The sequence below is a fragment of the Phaseolus vulgaris genome, chromosome 1, assembly GCF_051622355.1.
Source record: "Phaseolus vulgaris cultivar YP4 chromosome 1, ASM5162235v1, whole genome shotgun sequence".
NCBI classification, from domain to species: Eukaryota; Viridiplantae; Streptophyta; class Magnoliopsida; order Fabales; family Fabaceae; genus Phaseolus; species Phaseolus vulgaris.
This window is the reverse complement of record NC_143498.1, coordinates 33779488-33801877: the sequence shown is the minus strand read 5'-3', so window position 1 is coordinate 33801877 and position 22390 is coordinate 33779488. Positions and strand designations below refer to the sequence as shown.

The following is a 22390-nucleotide window of genomic DNA, read 5'->3' as shown; positions in this document are numbered from 1 at the left end:
CCCTTTTGACTTGATCATTTATTCTGTGCGGAGGGACCCACAGTGCCGCCACCCAACTTAGGGTTATCCCATCGTGTGGGCCCCCCTTTCTGTGAAATGCTTATGTCATGCGGGTTGACTCTTCGGGCGATGTCTTACTTAGGCGATGTCCGCTTAGGCGTGTCTTACTTTCGGATAGTGACACGTCTCGGCGAGAACCGATTACGTACACTGCAAAACGCCGCTTCTACATGCGGCAACTACGTTGACTTCTTGACCACCTACCCTTCTTTTGTCCACGTCATCATATCTGATGACCCGGCCGGTACACAAGCCCCCCAGTCTTGAGCTGATAACTTGTTTTCAGCAAAAAGACTAAAGCTTGCCCCCTGCTACCCTTGCGGCGTTTTGATGACGTGTCATCCTCCGACCGATGGATGTGACATTTCTGCATCGCCGGCGCGACGTACCCTCGAGGACTCTGACGATGTGATATTCTCTTAGTGAGACGGATGGCACTTTAATTCGTACCTTTACCTCGCGACACGTGGCCCAATCATAAGGCGCTTGCTTTAACGTCCTTTACCGCTTCAATCGTGATGCTTGAATCTTGAAAACCCTGCATCTCAACTTACTGATTCTACTTCTTTCGCATCTTTCTTGCACTATTCATCTTCTTCCCAAGAACTCCTTGTTCCACGTTCTTTCTTTGCGACCTTTCCTTCTATTGCGTTGCTGAACCCTTGACCTCCAGTTTCCTCACTGCCAGCACATACTAAAATGTCCACCAACCCTTCTTCCTCCCGAGTGAGTCACAAGGATCTTTATCCCTGGGCTTTGAGTGAACTCCTTGATGAGTATTTTTGCTTACTTTCTACTAGGGCCCTGAGGGAACACGTGGGGGAAGCGTGTTCCTATGACCATCGTGCCTTCGCAAAGAGGCACGATGATGACATCGTCGTGCTCCCTTGTTCCATGGGGGAGCCGGTGTGCGGGGATGAACGATCCAATAACGGGGTCCCCTTTTTCTATTTTTACCAAGTAGTCTTTAAGTGCGTCGGCGTACGCCTTCCCTTTTCCAGGTTCGAGAGGGAGCTGTTAACGGAGATGAACACCGCTCCAGCCCAACTGTACCCTAACAGTTGGGCCTTCGTGAAGGCCTTTGACATTTTGTTTGGCTTCCTTGGATGTGCGCCTTCTGTGGACATTTTTCTTCACTTCTTTGAGGTGAAAAGGCAGAGAAACAATCTTTGGGTAACTCTTAGCAATGTCCCTGGTAGGATTCTTTTGACTCCTTTTCAACAAGCCTTCACAGGGTGGAAAGGCAGGTTCTTTAAGGTATGTTGTTCCAGCTTGATGCCTTCTGCTCTGGACAGCTTTCCTTTGTACTGGACAAAGGACGCCAGAGCCTTGAAATCTAAACCCCTTAAGAAACTGTCTGGCGCCCACCGTGGGGCCGAAGAGGCTCCTTCGCCCCTCAACTAGGGGGATCCACTCCCCTTAGACCTCAACTGGGGGGCTTGTTCCCGTATGCCAATACAGTCCCACATCGCTCAGGAATCGAGGTCAAGGGCAGTTTATATACTCCCTCCTCCCTTCACCCTTTGAGGCGCCTTTTAAGGACAAAACCGTGATGGAGCACCGACCTCCAAAGCGGACAATACCTCGAATGCGGTGATTGACCCTAGCGATGCTGCCCAACGACTTGAGGTCGGAACATTGGCGCCCCACGGTAGGCGCCGACTTGTTCCCGTATGCCAATACAATCCCACATCGCTCAGGAATCGAGGTCAAGGGCAGTTTATATACTCCCTCCTCCCTTCACCCTTCGAGGCGCCTTTTAAGGACAAAACCGTGACGGAGCACCGACCTCCAAAGCGGACAATACCTCGAATGCGGTGATTGACCCTAGCGATGCTGCCCAACGACTTGAGGTCGGAACACAAATAAATTCAAAATGATCAATACAACCATACTTTGTTCAAATATCATCCTTCACTCATTTCAATTTAACCTTAATCACTCAAACTCAATATATATTTTCATTCACACCAAAATCATGAAATAATATATTAAAAACTATAGGAAATTAAATTTACTCAACTAAATCATATTCAAAACATAGTTTAAGAGTCTCTATACTTTAGAATAGAGAATTTAATCACTATGTCAACATCTCAATAAGAGTATCAAATTCGAAGTATTTTAAAACAATCATATCAACCAAAAACTCAATAACATTCTTACTCAATTTCAAATTTTTTAATTGTTCATGGAAATCAAAATCTTGTGACCAAGTCACATTCACATCCAGATTATCTATTCTAAGGTTCTATAAAAATATAAGTAACTTCTCAATTCGTTGCTCTAAAGTAACTCACAACTCAAGTAGATAACTATTCAAAATCTAAATACCTAGAGCAAAGTATCCAAACTTAAGTTGAGAGGAACACTTTCTCACCTAACACCATAAAGATTGATGAAAAATTCATAAGGAGAGTAAGATAATAAAGAATCTCAAAACAAACATGTACTTACTTTTATTGAAAAACTAATCAGTTGAAAATTATCCTTAGCTCCCCAGTTATTGCAAGGTGTGATCATATTATGAAATATGAGGTTTGGAGGAACAAAAAGAATAAAGAAGAGAAAAGTTAGAGGGAAAGAATGACGAATTTATGAACAAGGGAGAGAGGGAGGGAGGGAGGGGAGGAAGATTGATGGTGAGGGAGGGTTACAAAATACATTTTTGTCTTGAAAAGAGTCTTCCCTTTAACCTTTATAATTAAAAATGTAGCAATCTAAACACCATAATTCAATTAGTTATTACTTGATCACCTATTTATGTTATAAGATCATTATTGTCACCTACAAAAAAATTTCCTCAATAATTATTGTATTTAGAATCAAACTTTTAACCTTGATCCTGATATCAGTTGTTGGATGAAGCATTTACTACTATATCAAAAGTTATAGAATTGTTAGGCTGAAATAAATAGACTCAATATTTTTTTTTTAGTTTTTAAATGTGGAGATATATAAATAGTTGAGAAGACATGAATAACAACATGCATCTCGAGAAAAATAATCACATTTAAGATAATATGAGGTATAATATAAGTATATATCGATAACAATGATTAATAATGACATGTAAACTAAAAATAAGTATACGTCGAGGAATTCTCAATAAAGCCCAACGAATTTGAGAGATATTTGGCTTGAGAAGAATTAAATCAAGAATTCAATGAAACATTTACTGAGGAAGGAGTTATGAGAAGGCTACAAGAACAAGTCCTTTTTTAAAGTGATTGTGGAACACGTCCTAGATGTAACGCTTCCCCCAACCCCCTCTCACTTTCGTTAGATATCTCAAGCTACTCAACTAAATATGTTTGATGAAGCCATAAGCCTTGAAGAGAAGACTTGTTGCCTCATGAGAGTCTAGGTAGCTTACTCTAGTGTTTTTATCTTGATTTATCTTCTATCTCAAACATATGATGAAGGGTCCAAGTAGAAAAGCTTTTCAAAGGAGTTAAATTGATTTTACTTAACTAAATTTTTTTCAATCAATTAAAAGTACTTTTAACTAGTTAAAATTTTGTTTCCTAAAACATTGCAGGTTTTTCAATTGGTTAAATTTCTTCTTACCTGAAAAGTATAGTTTTTCAATTGATTATTTGAAGAAATAATCTGTTAAAATTTTCTCTGATGGAGTTTATCTCTAAAATTGTTTTGAGTTAGTTTTGTTTCCATTTTCAGTTTCAGTTTCAACTAATCAAAATCTTTTATAAATATGACTAAGTATTTTTGAAAAAATAAACCTATTATTTCTTTTTTCAACCTGTTGTTTTTCTAAACAGTTTTCAAAACTGTTTAGAATTATGTTTTTCTTTTAAGTTTATAAAAGGAAGGCTTGGTTTCTGATTTGAATATCTCTTCATTACAGACATACATACTTGTTTTCAAAGCTTGAGTGAATTGGTTTTTGGAGATATTTTGAGTCTTTGAGAGTTTTTGGTGTTTTCACTTTCATCACTTGCTTGAGGTCAATGATTCATCAAAGTGTTGCTATTTGGAAGTCCCTTTTTAAGTCTTTTGAATCTGCAGAAAGGTGTTTTCGTTTCATATCACTTTTTTTTTTGTAAGATTGTGTTGTATTGCTTTTAAGATAGTGTTTCTTGAAGTGTAACATTGTTGTAAGAGGGTTTTACAGGGTGTGTTCTTAGTTCTTATAGTGTTCAAGAGGTGTTCTTTACTATCTTTGTGTATAAAGATACTTTTGGTTTAGTAAAATCCATCTTGGTGTGAGGTGAGATTGAATGTAGCTCATTTTGAGTGAATTAGTATAAATATTTGTGTTCTTTAAGTTTTCTTTCCTTGCACCTTTTCTTTTCTGCATAAAATTGTGCTTACTGGTTTAAAATACAACTTCTTGCTTATCAAATTAATCAATAGTTTTTTCATTTACTAGTTATGTTTTCAAAAATTTAATTTGTTAACTAGAAACATAATCTGTTATTTTTTCTTGACTAAGACTTGAATCTATTCTTTTGAGTTTTAATTTGTTAAATTTGGGTGACTTAAATTGATATAAGAATTGTTGTTGTTCAAGAATAATATGATAAAAAAAATTAAGTGAATATTTTGAAACTGGCTTTAAATTTACTTAAGTGAAAATATTAATCTTTTATTTCTATAAACAATTTGTTGATTTTCTTATGGTAGTATTACGTTAAGGAAATTTCAACCAGTTATTTTATAAAACAATCAATTGTTTTCTGTCAGGATTGAATATTTTGATGTTTGCAAAAATTAGCCTAAGTCCAATTCACCCCTCTTAAACTTAGACTCCCATAAAGTCAACAACTTTCACTCTTTTATTCTTTCGTTTCCTTATCTCTCTCTCTCTCTCTCTCTCTCTCTAGGTTTTTCTCTCTACCTTCTATCTAATTCCATACCTCCATTATCTCTTTTAGAATGTGACTGCCCCTTGCAGTAGCTGAGAAACCAAAGAACATATATATCTAATCAGATTTTCAAATAGAGTAAGTGATGGTGTTGGCTCCATTTTAGAGTTGGTTCCTTGAAAAAATTGATGTGGATTGGCGGAAGCTAATGGCTGGAACGGACAAGGATGGCTCCAATGGAACTATGGTTTCCTTGAAGGTGCATGATAGGTAGGGAGAGTGATTGGTTGGCCATATCACTTGGAGAAAGGTGAAGAACAAGATTAAGGTGTTTATCCTAGATAGGCAAGACAAGAGAGTGAGAAGACATGCAATCTTGGCAGTAATTCACTCATTCATTAATATTGTATATTAATGAGCCAAGCACCCCTTTATATAGGTTAGAGGTCCAGCCATTGTACCAAGGAATTGGTGGGAAAATTCAAATGAAAAGGTTTGAAACTAGGCACCTAAAATAATGTCACAAAGTTAGCATGACAAGGTGTGATCAATGTGACTCTTTTTAGGTCTAAATGGTCGGCCTAGGTTAATTAGGAGTCTTTTAGAAACCCTAATTTAACCTAGGTTGGTTTTTAGATGCCTAACTCAAACCCTAATTACAATTAAGAAAAATTACAAGTAAAATTCATATTCTACTTTTTAGGTTTATGGCATTTTTGAACATGTATAAGAAAGTTTCTCTGCCATCAGTAGCAGAGTCCCAGTCTTCTTGTATCTTCCTTGCCATGGACCTAGTAGTTAGGCCTAAACTTGGACCTGAGCTCTTCCATCAGTAAGTTTTTGTTAACTCTAAAGTTCTTTTTCTCTCATTTTTCTTATGATTTTGTCATCAATGTTGGTGGGGGTTTGTTGAGAAAAGTGATCCCCTAAACTTGTTTTAAAATATACTAAAATTTTGTTATGTTTGGATACCTTACTTTAGGTCCTTAGATCTTAGAATAATCTTGTTGCTGGTTTTGGAAATTGCTTTGAAGATAAGCATTTTAGGTAAGAGAAGTTATTTATGTTTTGGTAGAACCTTAAGATAGATGATCTGGATATAAAGATGATGTGGTCACATTATCTTGAGTTTTATGCAGGGATTGTGGTTGGTTGAGAATTTGTTTGAATGTGATAGAGTTTTGTTTGATAAATGATTGCTTAAGATGTTTTGAATTAGATACTTTTATTGATAAGTTAAACTAGGGACTAGATTATGCATGTTAAGTATACAATTTTCTTAAACTAAGTTTTGAATATGGTTTAGATAAGTATAGAAAATTCCTATATTTTCCCTTTTCGTAGTTTATAAATTTGATGTGAATATAAACATCCATGTTTTGAGTTAATGGAGTTTGATGTAATGGAGATTGTGACTATTTTTTTATACGCAAGTTTATAATTGTTGTATACAAAAATTAAACTAAAAAAATTGTTCTCTATTTATTTTAGAGAATAATTTTAAAATATTGCCTAAAAATAGAAAAATTATTTATACTACACACCAGCAATATACAAAATCGTTCTCTAGTATTATCTAATGCAGCACTTTTTTAAACATAAATATAGGTGTTGCTATGTATTTATTTTAATAATTTATAATTTATAAAAAAATAATATTATTAATTTCTTTTAGAGAAACCAGACATACTCAAATAAACATGTATATATTTTAGTTTATAGAAAATCATCAAATTGCAACTAATTTTATATTTTATAAACTAAAATAATTACTTACTGTTGAATTAAATTAAAAATTATTTTAGAGATTAAGAAAATTATTGGTATCTAAATTAATTTCTATTATTAATAAAAAAATTATAAAACATTTTTTAAATTGGTATCTAACCATTAGCTACCAAGGTTTTAGCTACTAATATTTTAGATTCTAAATTAGACTCTACAACACTAATTAAGAGCAATTTAGAATATAAAATATTAGTAGTTAAAAACCTGGTAGCTAGTTTAGATACCAATTTAAAAATCATTTTATAAAGTTTTATTAATAATAGAAATCACATTAGATACAAATAATTTTTTAGTTTCTAAAATAATATCTAATTTAGTTAATATAATGACTAATTATTTTTTGTCTCTAATTTTAGTTGCTATTTAATAAATTTCTTATAGTGTATATTAGCAAACACCCACTTTTGTGGCAACTTTTTGAAAATGATTTTTTTTTTTTATATATAAGCTATCATGTTAGGCATCACTATGCAACTTGACATCTTAGCTAGGCTGACACCTCAAGTAACAACAATCATCTGCCATCACATGAAAAAAGTATTATTAAAAAAAAAGAAAAAAAAAATAAAATACAAAATATGAGGGGACTAGACCAAAACCCATATGCTAACAAAAATGATACTAAGGTAGACTATACCTATTCATAAAGAATTTTAATAATAGACTAGATGGAAGCATATTATACCAATGAAATGGTTTTCTATGAATAAATCCTAAATTAGCCAACTTATCAACACATGCATTTCCTTCATGAAAAATATGATTAACCCAAAACCTGATTTCCCCACAGTAATTAAGACAAGTATTCAATCGATTACGAAACATGCATGGAACATTAGTCCTAGCAGTACACGCAACACAAACCAAGGTTGAATCACATTCAAGCCAGACATTAGTAAGTCCAATCTATTGAATTTCCTCCATAGAATGTATAACTCCATAAAACTCAGCAACAATAGCAGTTTGAATTTCAAGAAACGCAGAGAAAGTACCAATAAACTCCCTCATACTGTCATCTAACATGAAGAGGACAAAGAATTTTACCACTACGAGTATTAATACCAAAAAACTTAATCATGTCGAAATCGAACATATCATTCTTCATTGAAGCTTTGGACAAATTTCCCATTAGACAATTTAAGTCTTTAATTACCGAAATAGACCTAGAAACCTCAATCTTATCCTGAAATCTAGCATAATTCCTCATACGCCATATCATCCAAATAGAAATAGTTATCATAACAGGCTTAATCAATTTAACCAAAGGACTACCATCACTCTTAATAAAAGAAAGAAGATCATCCTTATTAGAGAAATGAGAAGTAAGAAAAATCGGTCGAACCTAACGAACCCAACTCCAAATATGCAAAGCATTAGAACAATCAAAAAATAAATGTTCAATAGATTCCTCATGCTTTTAACAAAGTGTACGCATAGAACATATATTTTGAATATGTTGATCTGTAGGAAGCCGCCCATGAAAAACTTTCCAAAGTACTAGAGTTTTGAAAGGCGGAATAGAAGACCAAATGAATTTATCCCAACCACATGGAACTCCTGGTTCCAAGAAAAAAGTCCTAGCTGATTTAAGAGTGAAACGACCAAACTCGTCTAGAATCCAATTAGGAATATCATGTTCCTCCCTAACCATGATATGATTAAAAAAATGAGACATATGTTGTAAGGACAAGGGAGTATTCTAATCACAACCTCTTCAAAACTAAGAGACTGTATCCGGAATGCTAGCACCATCAGATAACCCTACAATATTTGTTAAAGAAGTAGTAGAACACCATTTATCATTTCAGAAATTAATAAAAGTACCTGTACCAATAGTCCAAGAAGTATAATAAGTATAGTAGAATAAAACTTCTTAATTCCAGGCTAAATCTATAAACCATTCTAAACTCGTATTTTGATTTAAGAATCCTGGCTTTTAGGAGAAAAGACCAAGTGTTGTTATAAGCAAAGTTCCAAGCAAGCTTAAGAAAATATGCATTATTTTCAAAGATTAATAATCTTCAAACCTCCATTCTCAAGAGGAGAACAAATCGTATCCCAACTCACGGTGACTATGCCCTTTTTCAAAATATCACTAGTCCAAATAAAATTTTGACACCACTGCTCAACTTGGTAAGAAGTGAAACAAATCGTATCCCAACTCACGGTGACTATGCCCTTTTTTCAGAATATCATTAGGCCAAATAAAATTTTGACACCACTGCTCAATTTGGTAAGAAGTGAAATAGGTCATTTATACATATTAAAGCTATAAGTTAGAAATCCGTAATCACCGTATTGACCAACTGAATCTGACTCATCATGCTAAGAGATTGAAGAAATTGACACTTTGAAGCACCAACAAAGATTGACACTCCTAAATAATTGAAAGACAAACAACCATGACTACAAGAAAGAACACTTTGAATTTTGGTGACAAATCTTGCAAAATTATCCGTGGTGAAAATTATAAATTTTGAAAATTATGAATCTTGACAAATATGATTTTATTATGATAACTAATTTCTTTTCTGGTTGATCAAATGTATTATTGAGAGTATTTTACATAAAAAAATAAAATTAAAAAGGATAATTGTCATTTAAAAAAAATAATAATTATCACATTAAATAATTTAATAAAAGTAATATGGATTTTTAGTAAATATTTTAATTTAACTTAGATTATTTTTTTTATAAATTTTGACCCAAAATTATTCTGAGAAGATTTTTTTTCCTGAATATTATGTTTTAAAAGTAAATCAAATATAAAATCAAACATATTTTTTTCCATTCTAAATTTCCGAGAAACTAAAATCTTTTCTCTTACGATGTAGCTTAAACTTTCTTAATTAATGAATTTTTTTTTTAGTGTTAAGAGTCATAAACATTGTTAATAAAAGTTTTTAATGAAATAATAAAAAGTAAATGTTAACATATTAAACATTTTCAATATTAGTGTACGTATAATGAATTATTTCACATGTGAATTTATAAAGTGATTTTTAAAAATTAGTATGAAAAATACCAACATAGAAGTAGAAAATATTTTAATATTAATAAAAATATCAAATTAATATTTATTTTTGTAAAGCAACCTATATTTATTCAAATAATATATTAAATTTTAAGCAATATATGCAAAATAGAAATACCAAAACAGAATGGGCAGCAATCACTCTTTTATAAATCACAATTATTGAGACCTGTAATTAATTCTTACTATATGCTTAAAGAAATAATAATTTTTAATCTAGATTGACCTATGTAATTAACTAATAATAACATTATCATTATTTTATCAGGCATAATTTGACTGAAATGTTGATTTTTATGTGCAATTTGGTTTCAATTTAAACTTAAGCTAAAATTGGATGAATTTCCCAGCTATCATAATAAAAATAGTTGAAATATTCATATAAATTTAAAATAACTCACCACATATATATATATATATATTTAAAAACTACACATTTAGTTGTTTTTAAAATCTTATCTATATTTATTATAGGTTACTTTAATTTATGTACCAATTTTATTGTTCCTGCCGGTTGACCAAATATGTCTTCGTACGCTTACGTCACTCTCACGTCCAGAATCTCTACGCTTCACACGTGCTTTATGCCTGAAAACACAAAGATAAAGGGCGCCCTAGAAGCTGTTTGCACTCTGACGCTCAGGTCAATCTTAGGACTAGGAAACACCAAAACTTTATAACGTAAGACTATCACTGTGTGTGTTAAGCGGCGCAAATGAATAGCGTATCTTGCTAAGTTTGTTACTTCCTTTTATATAGACTGAAACTAGGGTTTCCTCTTTACCCAAAATGGGCTTTTTGATGGGGTGGGCCCAACACTGTCGTTACCCACTCTTAGGATAACCCAGTGCGTGGGTTCCCTAACTGGAGTGCAACCTCTGACGGTGTGACCACCTGGGTGCCTCCTCGTGCACCTGATCTTTGGGGTCACCCGCCTTTGGGAGTGCCCTAGTTGTTCACGTGTCATGCATGCAGCTCACCCCTGGAACGCGACCCTCACAGGTCATATCTTTCCAGTGGCTCTATACTTGTGTTACGCCTAAACGTCCATCCACTTTACATACATGGACTCTCGTCACCTAGGCTTCTGCCTTTCTAATAACTGGTGTGTGGTCTGGGATCCACCTCTCGTGGCCCAGCTCTGCTGTTCGGGTCCCGATGTCTGACCGCTCTTTGGTTCCTTGGCGCACGTGCTTCGCAAGGTACTGGCCCATGCCACTCGTGGGACCCCGCTTACGTGGCCCCTACACCACTAGTGGTCAACGACGCCCAAGGACTGGTTGGTACACAAGCCCCCCAGTCTCAAGCTGTAACTTGTTTAGTGAAGAGACTAAATACTTGCCCTAGGTGACCTACGTGGCTTTGTATGACAAGACATGAATAATGCAGCGAAGTGACGTTTCTCTGAGTCTGTCTTAACTGCGAACACGTGTTTTCATCAACGACCAAGGCTTAATGTCGCTTACGCTTCTTTGTTTACGTTAAATATTCGAAAACACGCACGTCCAATCACTGTTCCATCATTCTCTGAAACATCCTCAATTTCTTCGTCTTCTCCTTCAAGCGCTCTCGCGTTTCTCTCTACAACTTCCAGAACCTTCATCCTACCTGATCAAAGGTACGCACTTTAACTGTTGATTACCCTTATCTATTGGTTCTGATGCTTGATAATCGTCTGGAGCTGTTTAACCCCTTGCATTTTTAAGCTTTCTCTGTTTCTCTTCGTTCCTTTTTCTGGGGTCCCTTCGAGCGTGGGTTTCCTTGACTTAGGGTTCAAGAAACCCAGGATCCTCGAGGAAATAATTCCTTTTGTATCCTGAAATTTGTACGTAGGGATGGTGCTAAATGAAGAGAAACAGGCTAAGCTGGCTGGTATCTTGACTCGTCGTCGAGGGATGTCTGGGGGTGCGAGCACCTCTAGCCCTCACGCCCTCACTTTTTCCACTATCGCGCCCTTTCCTACTGCCTCCACTCCTACAGTCGCGGTTTCTCTCGCCTCTCAAGCATCTCCCGCTCCATTTCCTTGCGAAAAGGTAGTGGAGATCGAATCTGGTGAGGACTCTGCCGAGGGGCCGTTTTCTAAAAGGCTTAGGCCCACAACGGTGACGAGCTCCCATTCCTCCACTGTCGGCCGCCCGGCATCGTCCCGAGGCCAGACACCAAGCGTTCCCTCGTCCTCTAACCTCTTCGCGCTTGCATCTGCCTCTTCCCATTCCTCCACTGACGGTTGGACAAGCGTCCACGTAGCTCCATCTGCCCCTGATCTACCTATTGTCCTGCAACATGCCCTCAAAGGCTTCTATCCAGAGATGACGGTGGACTCCGATGAGACCGCTGTGTGGGAAAGGTTGGGCCTCAATGTTGGGGCTCTTCTTGCCCAATCAAATGCCCTCATAACTAAGCCTGAGGCGAGGGTGGCGCTGATAGAGGCCAAAGCTAAAGAAGAAACGGCCCTGCTGGCTCGTTCGTTTGCTACCCGCGAGGCCGCCCTGAAGCAGGAGTTGACTAGCCTCCGCCAATCTGAAAAGGATCTCTCAAAACGACTTCATGACAAGTGCCAAGAGGTTGTCGGGCTGGAGGCGAAAATCCTGCCCTTGCGAATCCGGGTCATCGAGTTGGAGGAGGCGACTGAGGCATCCAAAGCCAAGATGACACTACTCGAAGAAAAGTCCATCAATCGAGAAGTGCACTTGGGTCATGTTGAGGTCGAGCTCCTTCAACAAGCCAAGAGGTTCGAAGAAACCGAGGCTGAGCTGACCGAGGATGTTGTTGATGGTTACGACACGGGTTTCAGGGATGCCCTTGCTCAGGTTACCTGTGCGCACCCCGAGATGGACACCTCACCCTTCGCAACATCAAACCGTGTTGTAAACGGACAGATCGTTTCAAGGCTTCTTCCCTTTTAGCTTGTATTTGGTTATCCAATGAACAGTTTATTGTCCACCTGCAAATTTACTTTTTCGGACATCTAGCTGCTTTTATTCCCTTGAACTTGATTTGACTGAAAACTGCTCTTTATCTTACTCAAATGCTAACTCGTGGTGCCTGGCACCGTGATGCTTCTACTAGCGCCTTTTGGTACCCTACCCTCGTTGTACAAAGCAAGATGGGGTTTAACTGTGAACTATTTTGTTCCTATGAACCTACCTCTCCACTCTACGAGGCATCTAACGCAAGGAAAACAAGCCCTTAACTGACCTCGGCTTCGCTCAACGCCGAGGAGGATTTATCTGATGAACTATTTTGTTCAACCTTGACGTTCTTACTCAAAGGGAAGGTGTTCTCTACGAACTTACCTTTCCGCTCACAAGACTTCTAACGCAAGGAAAACAAGTTCTTAAATGACCTCGGCTTCGCTCTATGACGAGGAGGATTTATCTGGTGAACCATTTTGTTCAACCTTGATGTTTTCACTCAAATGGAAGGTGTTCTCTACGAACCTACCTTTCCGCTCACGAGACTTCTAACGCAAGGAAAACAAGTTCTTAACTGAATTGTACACAACTCGAGAAAATATTTCAATCGAAATTTATTGGGTGACCTCATTAAAAAAACCCTTATTAAGGGAAAAACAGTGTCCTCTAATACCATGTACAACGTCTTTGCTTAACTGAAATAAAACTTGAAGTTGACCGCATTCCATATGTGAGGAATCGCGCCTCCTTCCAACATCTCAAGTTTGTATGCTTTGTCCCCAAGGGCCTCTGTCACTTTGAAAGGACCAGCCCACTTGGGGAATGGCTGACGTGGGACCACTAGGGCCGTCTTTTCTGGTACCTGGTATCTTTCCTCGGGCCCTTGCCATCCTTTGCTCACAAAACATGAGTTTCTGAAACTGGTCTCGTTCTTGTACAAGGACTAAACTGATCGGCTGATCGATTATCGCTAAATATAAGTTAAGTTGCATGCTTGGCTGCGGTTTGCACAGGGCTGGAGGGCTGGCTAAGTATTCCTTCAGCCTGATGAACGCTTCTTTACACTTTTGGTAAGGGAGGCTGCCCCCTCCTCCAACCGGTGCAAATCCAGACAAGACAGACATGCGCCTTGTCAGTGCACACCTTTTTGGGTTTGTTTTCATACCACGCTCAGTGAGCAAGAAACCCAGAAACTTCCTTGCTTCTATTCCGAACACATGCTCCCCGAGGTCCGGTTTCAACCTGTACCCGACCATCTTTACCAACAAACCTTCTAAGTCAATTAGGAGTCGTTCCTTCGCCCTCTGGTGGACAGGTCGGACCTTGACATTCGGATCCTGCGTCGTTTGGTCGGGGGTGTTGCTAAGCTTGGAAACCTTCCCTCCAATCTCTCTTTCCCCTGGGTCGCTAAACGGATCATGTCTACTCTCCTGGGCTATCTTTCTGCGGGCAATTTCTGCTTTGGTCCAGGCGGTTTCGGTGCAATTGACCTCGGGCTGGGCGACCTCCTCTGTGTACGGTGGTCTTGTAGTGACCATGACCTTCTCGTAACATTTCTTGGCCTCTTTCTGGTCTGACTTGATGGTAATCACCTTTCCCGCCAAGTCAGGGAGCTTCATATTCATGTGTCTTGTCGACGGCACCACCCCCAACCTATTCAGCGTATGTCTACCCAACAGCATGTTATAAGCAGAGGAGGCATTGACGACAAGGTACATGGTGCTCTCTGTACGGTACGCGGTACCATCCGTGAAGGTGGTCCTCAACTCTAAGTGTTCGCACACCTCCACCTGGTCTCCCGCAAAATCGTACAGGCAGCCATCATAGGGCCTCAACATGTCAGAGGAGAGTTGCAGCTTGTTGAAGGTCGTCCAGACATTACGTTTGCCGAGCTTCCTTGATCTACTAGTACGCGGTGCACCCTCCTTCCTGCGGTTACCACTGAGATCACCACCGAGTCGTTATCGTGTGGAACAACGTCCTGAAGGTCGGCCTTGGTGAAGACAAGGTCGACATCAAAAGCATCGTCGGCCCTTTGTACTTCTACCAACATCACCGCCCGTGCGTATCTCCTCCGCTGAGAAGCGGTACAACCTCCTCCCGAAAAACCTCCTGCGATGGTGTAAATCTCACCATGCACGAGGACTTCATGCCCCGGGCCACCCCCTGTCACCGCCACGTCCTCGGTCCCCTGCTTTTCTTTCAAGTAATCCCTCAGGAAACCGTTCTTCACCAACTCGTCTAGCTGGTGTCCCAGTGCCAAACAATTGCATATGAGATGGTCGAATGCTTGGTGGAACTCACACCAGGTGTTCTTGTTGGGCCCGAGCCTCTTGTCGGTCTTGGGGGGTACCTTTAACTTCTCCGCTACGTTGGGAATAACTATGAGGTCCTTCAATTCCACCACAAAGTCATGTCTTGGTGGCACGTTCTCCCTCTCACGCCCCCTGGTTTGAGGCTTCCTTAGTTGATAGGGTTGCTGCTTTGCGAGGGTCTTCTTCTCTGTCGTCGCCTCATGCACCCTTAGGGGTTGAGGTCGACATGATGCACGCGGGCGCGTGGGAACCATGCTCGTGCGCTTCTCGTTAACTTCTCCTTTTATCACAATATGAGCCATCGCACGACGCCTTATCTCGGCGAAGGTCTTATGGTGGCTTCTGATAAGTGATTCACTGAAGGGGCCTGGCACGATGCCCTTCCTGAATGTGTGCACCATCATCCTTTCGTCCTTGAGGTTCAACCTCACAACCTGTGCTCCAAAGCGGTGGAGGAATTCCTTCAACGACTCTCCCTGATATTGTCTTATGTCGAAGAGATCATAAGAGATGGGTGGTGGAGCCTGATTCGCGATGTATTGTGCCCTGAACAACTTTGTGAGCTATGGGAACAACGTCACATAGCCATCAGGGAGGCTGATGAACCAGTCCATCATTGTTCCTTCTAGGGTGCTCATGAACAACTTGCATCTCACCGCATCGGAGCCCCCAATCAGCATCATCTGTGTATGGAAAGCCGTGAGATGGGCCTTCGGGTCCTCTGTACCAGAGAAGGTCACCTTGGGCCTTACAAGCGTGGTTGGTATTACGACATCCATGATTTCTTGCGAGAACGGCATCGGGAACTCCCTGGGCGGCATTGCAGGTTCTTGATCTTCCTCCTCACGCTCGCCTGTGTGATTTTGCAGATCCCTGCGCAGTTCCTCATTCGAACAACACAATTCTTCACTTGTTGCCTGCGATGCCTCCAAGTCAGCCTGGATGCGTTCTTGGTTCGCTCTCGACGCAGCCACCTCCTCTTGAAGGGCCTGCATCGTTTCCATAACCTGTTGCAGGGTGAGGCCTTCGCCCTCATTTGGTGCAACAGGTCCTTGCCTCATACTTCTCATCTCCTGGATCTGTCTGGTTCTTGCTGGTGGGACAGTTTTTTGTATTGTGCCCCACGATGGGTGCCAAATGTTCCTGCTGGTTGACCAAATATGTCTTCGTGCGCCTACGTCACTCTTACGTCCAAAATCCCTACGCTTCACACGTGCTTCATGCCTGAAAACACAAAGACAAAGGGCGCCCTAGAGGTCGTTTACACTCCGACGCTCAAGTCAATCTTAGGGCTAGGAAACACCAAAATTGTATAACGTAAGACTGTCACTGTGTGTGTGTTAAGCGGCGCAAATGAATAGTGTACCTTGCCAAGCTTGTTACTTCCCTTTATATAGACTAAAACTAGGGTTTCCTCTTTACCCAAAATGGGCTTTTTGATGGGGTGGGCCCAACACTGTCGTTACCCACTCTTAGGATAACCTAGCGCGTGGGTTCCCTAATTGGAGAGGGTGACCACCTGGGTGCCTCCTCGTGCACCTGATCTCTGGGGTCACCCGCCTTTGGGAGTGCCCTAGTTGTTCACGTGTCATGCATGCAGCTCACCCTTGGAATGCGACCTTCACAGGTCATATCTTTCCAGTAGCTCTATACTTGTGTTACGCCTAAACACGTCATCCACTCTACACGCATGGACTCTCGTGACCTAGGCTTCTCCCTTTCTGATAACTGGTGTGTGGTCTGGGATCCACCTCTCGTGGCCCAGCTCTACTGTTCGGGTCCCGATGTTCAACCTCTCCACACTGTCTAGTGGCACGTCGGTACATCCTAGTGATTTTAAACAACACTTTATCGATTTTAGAAGATTTAGTTAAGTTTATTTTTAAAATAATATCAGAATTATTTATAATCTATTATAATTTGTTGAATTTATTAGGTCATAAATTATTTGATTGTTATTAGATCACTCATGAATATATAGTTCACACACAAATTTATAAATCTCGACATAAAAGATTTGTTAAAGATTTCAATTGATTAAAGATAAAAATATTCTAAAAAGATGTGTTAAAGATTTCAATTGATTAAAGATAAAAATATTCTAAAGTAAATATATTAATACAAACACTTTATAAGTAAATTTATAATGAATCTATAAGATTAAGTTGAATTCTTAATAATTATCTTTAATACAATCATATATTTTTAGTGTGCTTCTCTCATTTATATATTTTTATATATTTTATTCTAATAGTTTTTTAATTTATGATTTAAACAATTAATTTTTTTCTAATGGTATAAATTTATTAGGTCCTACATGTTTTTTATTTGTCGTTGTGTTTTTTTTCTCAGTGAAGTAATTGTAAATATTAGTAGATTTGAGTTTTCCTATATTGTTGTAAAAACAAATACATGCACAGTATTAGGGGTAACTGAAAGTTTGATTTTTGGAAGGTATTGGGTAATTTTTTTAATAATAAGTTTTATATGGATATTCATGATGAATGGTTTGGGGTAGTTAAGAGAATCATTTGTGCGCAATTTGTTTTGTTAAGGATAATATTAATATGTAATCTTTTTTTAAGAATAAATTGTTTGATGACTCAATGTTAAGTTGAATCAATAATATATTATATATATTTAATTATGTTAGTTAGTTGTGGTTGTTTAGTTTCAAAAAACATATAAATAATTTTTTACTTCTTTATAAAAATTATTAATAGACAAAGAGAGGAGTAGAAAAATCTTAATACATATCTTACATAATCATAAAATTATTCATTTTTATCTTTATGTGTTCTTTATTTTAGAATGATTAACTATAAATAATAAACATTTTTTCTTTCCTATTTTTCAAGTTAGTTATGAGAAAAAATGTATAATAATAATAATTATTATTATTATTTATGTAAATTATATTTTTCTACATGTAAGTATCATTGCTATATATAATTATCCTTTCAAACCATGATATAATTTTTTGATACATATACAGATTTTTGTTAAAATAGCTTAAATAACTCCGATAAGTTATTTATACAATTTAAAAATAATTTTAATGCTTATAGTAAAAGGAAAGTGAAACGTTAAATAAATTAAATATGCTTGCTTGTATAAAAGAAATTTCTTAAAAAATGTTTATTGACTTAAGAAATTTCTCATAATGAAAGTGTAGTTTTTCTTAGCTTGTTATTTCGATATAAATTATATTTTTTTTTATAGAAAACTAAAAAAAAAAAAAATCAAAACTTCTTAAATGAATAATTATAAAAGAATCAATAAAAAAGTTTAGAATTCCATTAGAAAAAAAAATTATAAAAAAAAACTAAGAAAATCATGTAAAGTTTTCCGTTATAAATTATACTAAGTTTGTTAACTTTTTATACGAGACTATATATAAGTTGTTAAAAATTAATAATACGAATAAAAAAAATTATAATAGCAATTGATAAAAAATTATAGTTGATATGTTTTTTAAAATAGTTATTATTTATATACATTAAAAGTTTATTGTACATAATGTTATAGATAATTGATGCATAGAAAGAAAGAAAAAGGTGGAGACAAAACGTTAATTAAGCCCAAAAGCTGAGCCCAAACCTAAGCCCAAATCCATTAATTGGAGCAGGTTCGTTCTATTACCAACCCCATTCATCGATTTCCTACTCTCCACTCCAAATGAATAAATAAATAAATAAATAAGAATACAATTACAAAAACATTAAATTATTATGTTATTTAATTTAATTTTATGTTTGACAATTATTGAGAAAAGAGGGAAGAAGAGTCTGAGGGTGCGGGTCCCCCGAAACTGTGATCAATCACCGAACCCTTTTCTTCCCATCCAACGGCTCTGATTCTCTCTAGTTTTGCCATCACTTCACAAGAAGGATAAATACACAAACCCACACAATAACAATGGCCATTACAGAGAGAACAGCAGAAGAAGAAGAAGAGAAGAGAAGAGGAGAATAACCCTCAAACCCCATTTCAACTCCCACCCAGAGAGACTGCTTCAGACACCACTTTTGCCAGATACAGAGTTGTTAGGAAGAGTAAGAATTGACACAAAACGTTTGCAAAGGAAAACAAAAGCTTGCAAATTTAATAACAGACAAGAAGATCTGTGATTTTTTCCTCTTTTTGCTCTTGTTTGCTGAGGAAAACACCTACCCTTAATCTCTCAGCCTCAATTTGTATCATTGTCAGTTTTTCCTTCTTGTTCTCATTCAACCCTGTTTTTTCTTCTCTTCACACGCTCCTTATTCTCACCTCACCCCTTCTTTGGTTTCATGTGGCAGAATATTTTTTGCAAAGGGTTGTCTCTTCAGAGACGCAGATCTTGAGGTTGGAGGCAATCCTTCAGGTTTGGTATTCCACCCATCGTCTGAATCTCGTTTTTCACAGTCCACCACACTCCACACACACCCCTGAACCAGAATTGGGTTTTTGTTTCCCCATTCTCACTTTTCCCCCTTTGGGTGTATGGTGAAAAACTGAAGCTTGATGAGTGGTTTTGTTGTGCTGTGTGGTGTAGGTATGGAGACAGAAGAGAGGAACCAGAAAGGGTGCAAGGGTTCGGAGCCAGAGTTTTTCTTGCAGTGGGGACACAGGAAGCGGCTGAGATGTGTGAGGGTGAAGGACCCCCGGATTTCAACGAGGCTCAACGGTGGAATCAGACGGAAACTTGGTTCTGCACTGGATCATCGTTCTGGGGTCACTGTGGCCGAGAAAGAATCCTCTCATCATCATCATCATCATCAACCCAATCGCCTCACGAGGTGCTTACAATAACAAACATCAACTAAGGATTGGCTTCAAATTTTCTTCCACCCCTTTTTTTCTCTGGTTGAGTTTCCCAGAGAAGATGTGATTTTTGTTGGTGGAATGTAATGATGTTGTTTCTCCTCTGCTTGTGTAGAGGAAGAGAAGCGATTAATTAAGCACAGCATCTAGGAAGAAACTTCGTTTTTCTTTCTAATTTTTTTCGCTTTCCTTTCATTTTGTTTGGTTTTCAGAAGAAAATGAGGTTTTGGTTGATGGACTGTATTGGTATTTTCCATTTTGGGTTGCTGAAAATTCTCTCAGAGGGTGATGAGAAGCAGCCAAGGGACAATTTTTTTTTTCATTTACGGTTAATTCATTACCAGAAGAAGTTTTTTTTTTATGTGAAATCAAGGTTTTTTACCATACCCAGATGGATTAAGCGTGTACTTTATGGGTGTAATCGTTTTTAATTTGCTTTTTCTTTATCAGAATAAGATTACATTGGATCTGTTATTTCTGCGAAAATGTCTGAAATTTCCTATTTTCTCCATTTTTTGGTGAATTTTGACCGAAAATTTGGGTGCAGGAATTCCGACGGGGCGATTCTCCGGTCATCGGTCGGCGAGACAAGGAAATCGGCGTCGCCGGAGAAGGAGGACCGGTACTACACAACGAGGGGTTCGGCGGAGGAGAGCAGCAAAGTGGCCGGCGATGGTAACAACGGCGAGGAACGAGCCCTAGTGTGGCCAAAGCTTTACATCACTCTTTCAAGCAAGGAGAAAGAGGAAGATTTTCTGGCCATGAAGGGTTGCAAGCTTCCTCAGCGACCCAAAAAGAGGGCAAAACTCATCCAAAGAAGCTTACTTGTAAGTTATTCTCTCTGAAGAAAAGGGTATTTTGTTATTTGGTTGGGTTGATCTTCATCCTCACCACCTTATCCTGTGTTTGTTACTGTTGGTGTTGGGTTACAGTTGGTGAGTCCTGGGGCGTGGTTGACTGATATGTGCCAAGAGAGATATGAAGTTAGGGAGAAGAAAAGTAACAAGAAGGTACGTGGTTGGTGGTTGTGTCATTGTGTGTTGTGGGGTTGTTGGTTTTTACCCTATTCCTATTCCTTTTTTGTGACTGGATCTGAAATCTGAAACTTGTTTATGTTCCTTACACGTTCTCTCTTTTGGATGCAGAGACCAAGAGGGTTGAAGGCCATGGGAACCATGGAGAGTGATTCTGAATGATGGTGGAATAACTAGAGGGGGAAGAAAAAGAAAGCCCTTTTAAGCATTAAATGTTTTGGAGATAGTGTTTCCATTGAAGAAGATGACGAAGATGATGATGATGATGATGATGATTCAAGTTTTTTTATATTTGTGTGGCATGTATGTGTTGCCCCCTCATGTTTTTCTTTTTGTAAACGAGTAAGATCCGATCCGATCCATTTCAATTAATTAAGAAAATTATTTTTCTCACCTTCTATCATTCTTCTTCTCTCTCCCTCTCACTTGATCCAAATTTTGTGATGTTTGCCTTCCTTAAGGAACCCTCTTCATGGTTTGTTATTTTTCAAACAATTGATGAAAATGGGTAGCTTGGAGATTGGATGATCTTTTGGCAAACCCGTTTCTCATTTATACATACGATGGTATGCCCCACAATTTTAGTTTGCCGACATAACATTACGACGATGTACCTTTGGGATGTTGTTATGAATGATTAAGATTTTGAGCGTCAGAAGCTGGAAAGTTATAGAAAGATAGATAGATAGGATTGTAAGCCTTAGGCATATCCATCATTGGGCATGGTAGGATGATGCCAAATTAAGCATCATCTACTTGTAGCAGTACCACCATGCTATCTCACTCATTTTCTTCTGGCTATCTAAACACTACTGCAAATGCTCATTTTCATCATTTAAATCTATAATATATGTTCACTGCTTATTCAATTAAATCTCATTTCAATACACAAAATCTAATAGGGCCTACTGCAGAACGTGGTGAAGCCTATGTACCTGTGGGATTCACAACATTTGCGAGTGAGGTAGTTGTAACACGTGAAACATTTCCTTTACACTTTCTACTATTTCTTTCATCAATTAACAAAGAAGAATAAGAAACAAATGGTGCCAGAAATTGATCATGAAAGAAACAAAGAAACAAAGGGAAGCAAATATTTTCCCTTTTGGTCTTTGGTCGGCTTTTGTTTTCAGCTACAATGGGACAACAAATCTGTCACCCAAGTTCTTCCCTATATATGAAACTTGGATAAATTGTAGCTTATCTTTTGTCACTTGCCAAGAAAAATTGACCTTTTGTCATTGAAAAGAAAATAGTGAATATACAAGATTAGTAAGAGAAAAACACTTGATAAAAATCATATGAATATAAAATTTTGACTTGTTAACACCGTAGACAGCTTGCAAAAACGTGAATCTTTGCAGCTTTGAAGGTACCATTTTCAATTTGGTTGCTTTTAAAAGGGAGACTGTATAAAAGGGACTTGTTTCAACTCAGTGTGCTTTTGTCGTGCCCACTTGTCAAATATCTCCCGATGTAAGTTATTTATAGAAGAAGAATTGAAGTATCTTTAACCATAAAATAATATATAAGTGTATTTATTTCATCAGATCATTTTACTTTTAAATGTTGTAAAATGTTTAAACATCGCATTCCATTAACGTCCTAT

At 37.8% G+C, this 22390-nt stretch overlaps 2 protein-coding genes across 3 annotated transcripts; one reads left to right on the top strand and one right to left on the bottom strand.

The window, feature by feature from the left end:
• Window positions 1-14457: 14457 nt before the first annotated feature.
• Window positions 14458-16011, bottom strand: LOC137815890 (uncharacterized). The gene is made up of 2 exons (XM_068618997.2): window positions 15598-16011; window positions 14458-15504 (listed from the first exon to the last, which is right to left on the bottom strand). Exons 1-2 carry the CDS (start codon window positions 16009-16011, stop codon window positions 14458-14460), a joined length of 1461 nt encoding a protein of 486 aa, XP_068475098.2.
• Window positions 16012-18708: 2697 nt separating this feature from the next.
• LOC137813940 (uncharacterized) lies at window positions 18709-21174 on the top strand. Of its 2 annotated transcripts, none has more exons than XM_068616432.2 (6): window positions 18709-19145; window positions 19243-19307; window positions 19479-19722; window positions 20295-20574; window positions 20680-20757; window positions 20893-21174. In XM_068616432.2, exons 3-6 carry the CDS (start codon window positions 19481-19483, stop codon window positions 20941-20943), a joined length of 651 nt encoding a protein of 216 aa, XP_068472533.1. In that variant the 5' UTR covers window positions 18709-19145; window positions 19243-19307; window positions 19479-19480; the 3' UTR covers window positions 20944-21174. The 2 variants fall into 2 exon arrangements, with proteins under 2 accessions (XP_068472533.1, XP_068472534.1); XM_068616433.2 differs by having other exon boundaries at window positions 18854-18996.
• Window positions 21175-22390: the final 1216 nt, after the last annotated feature.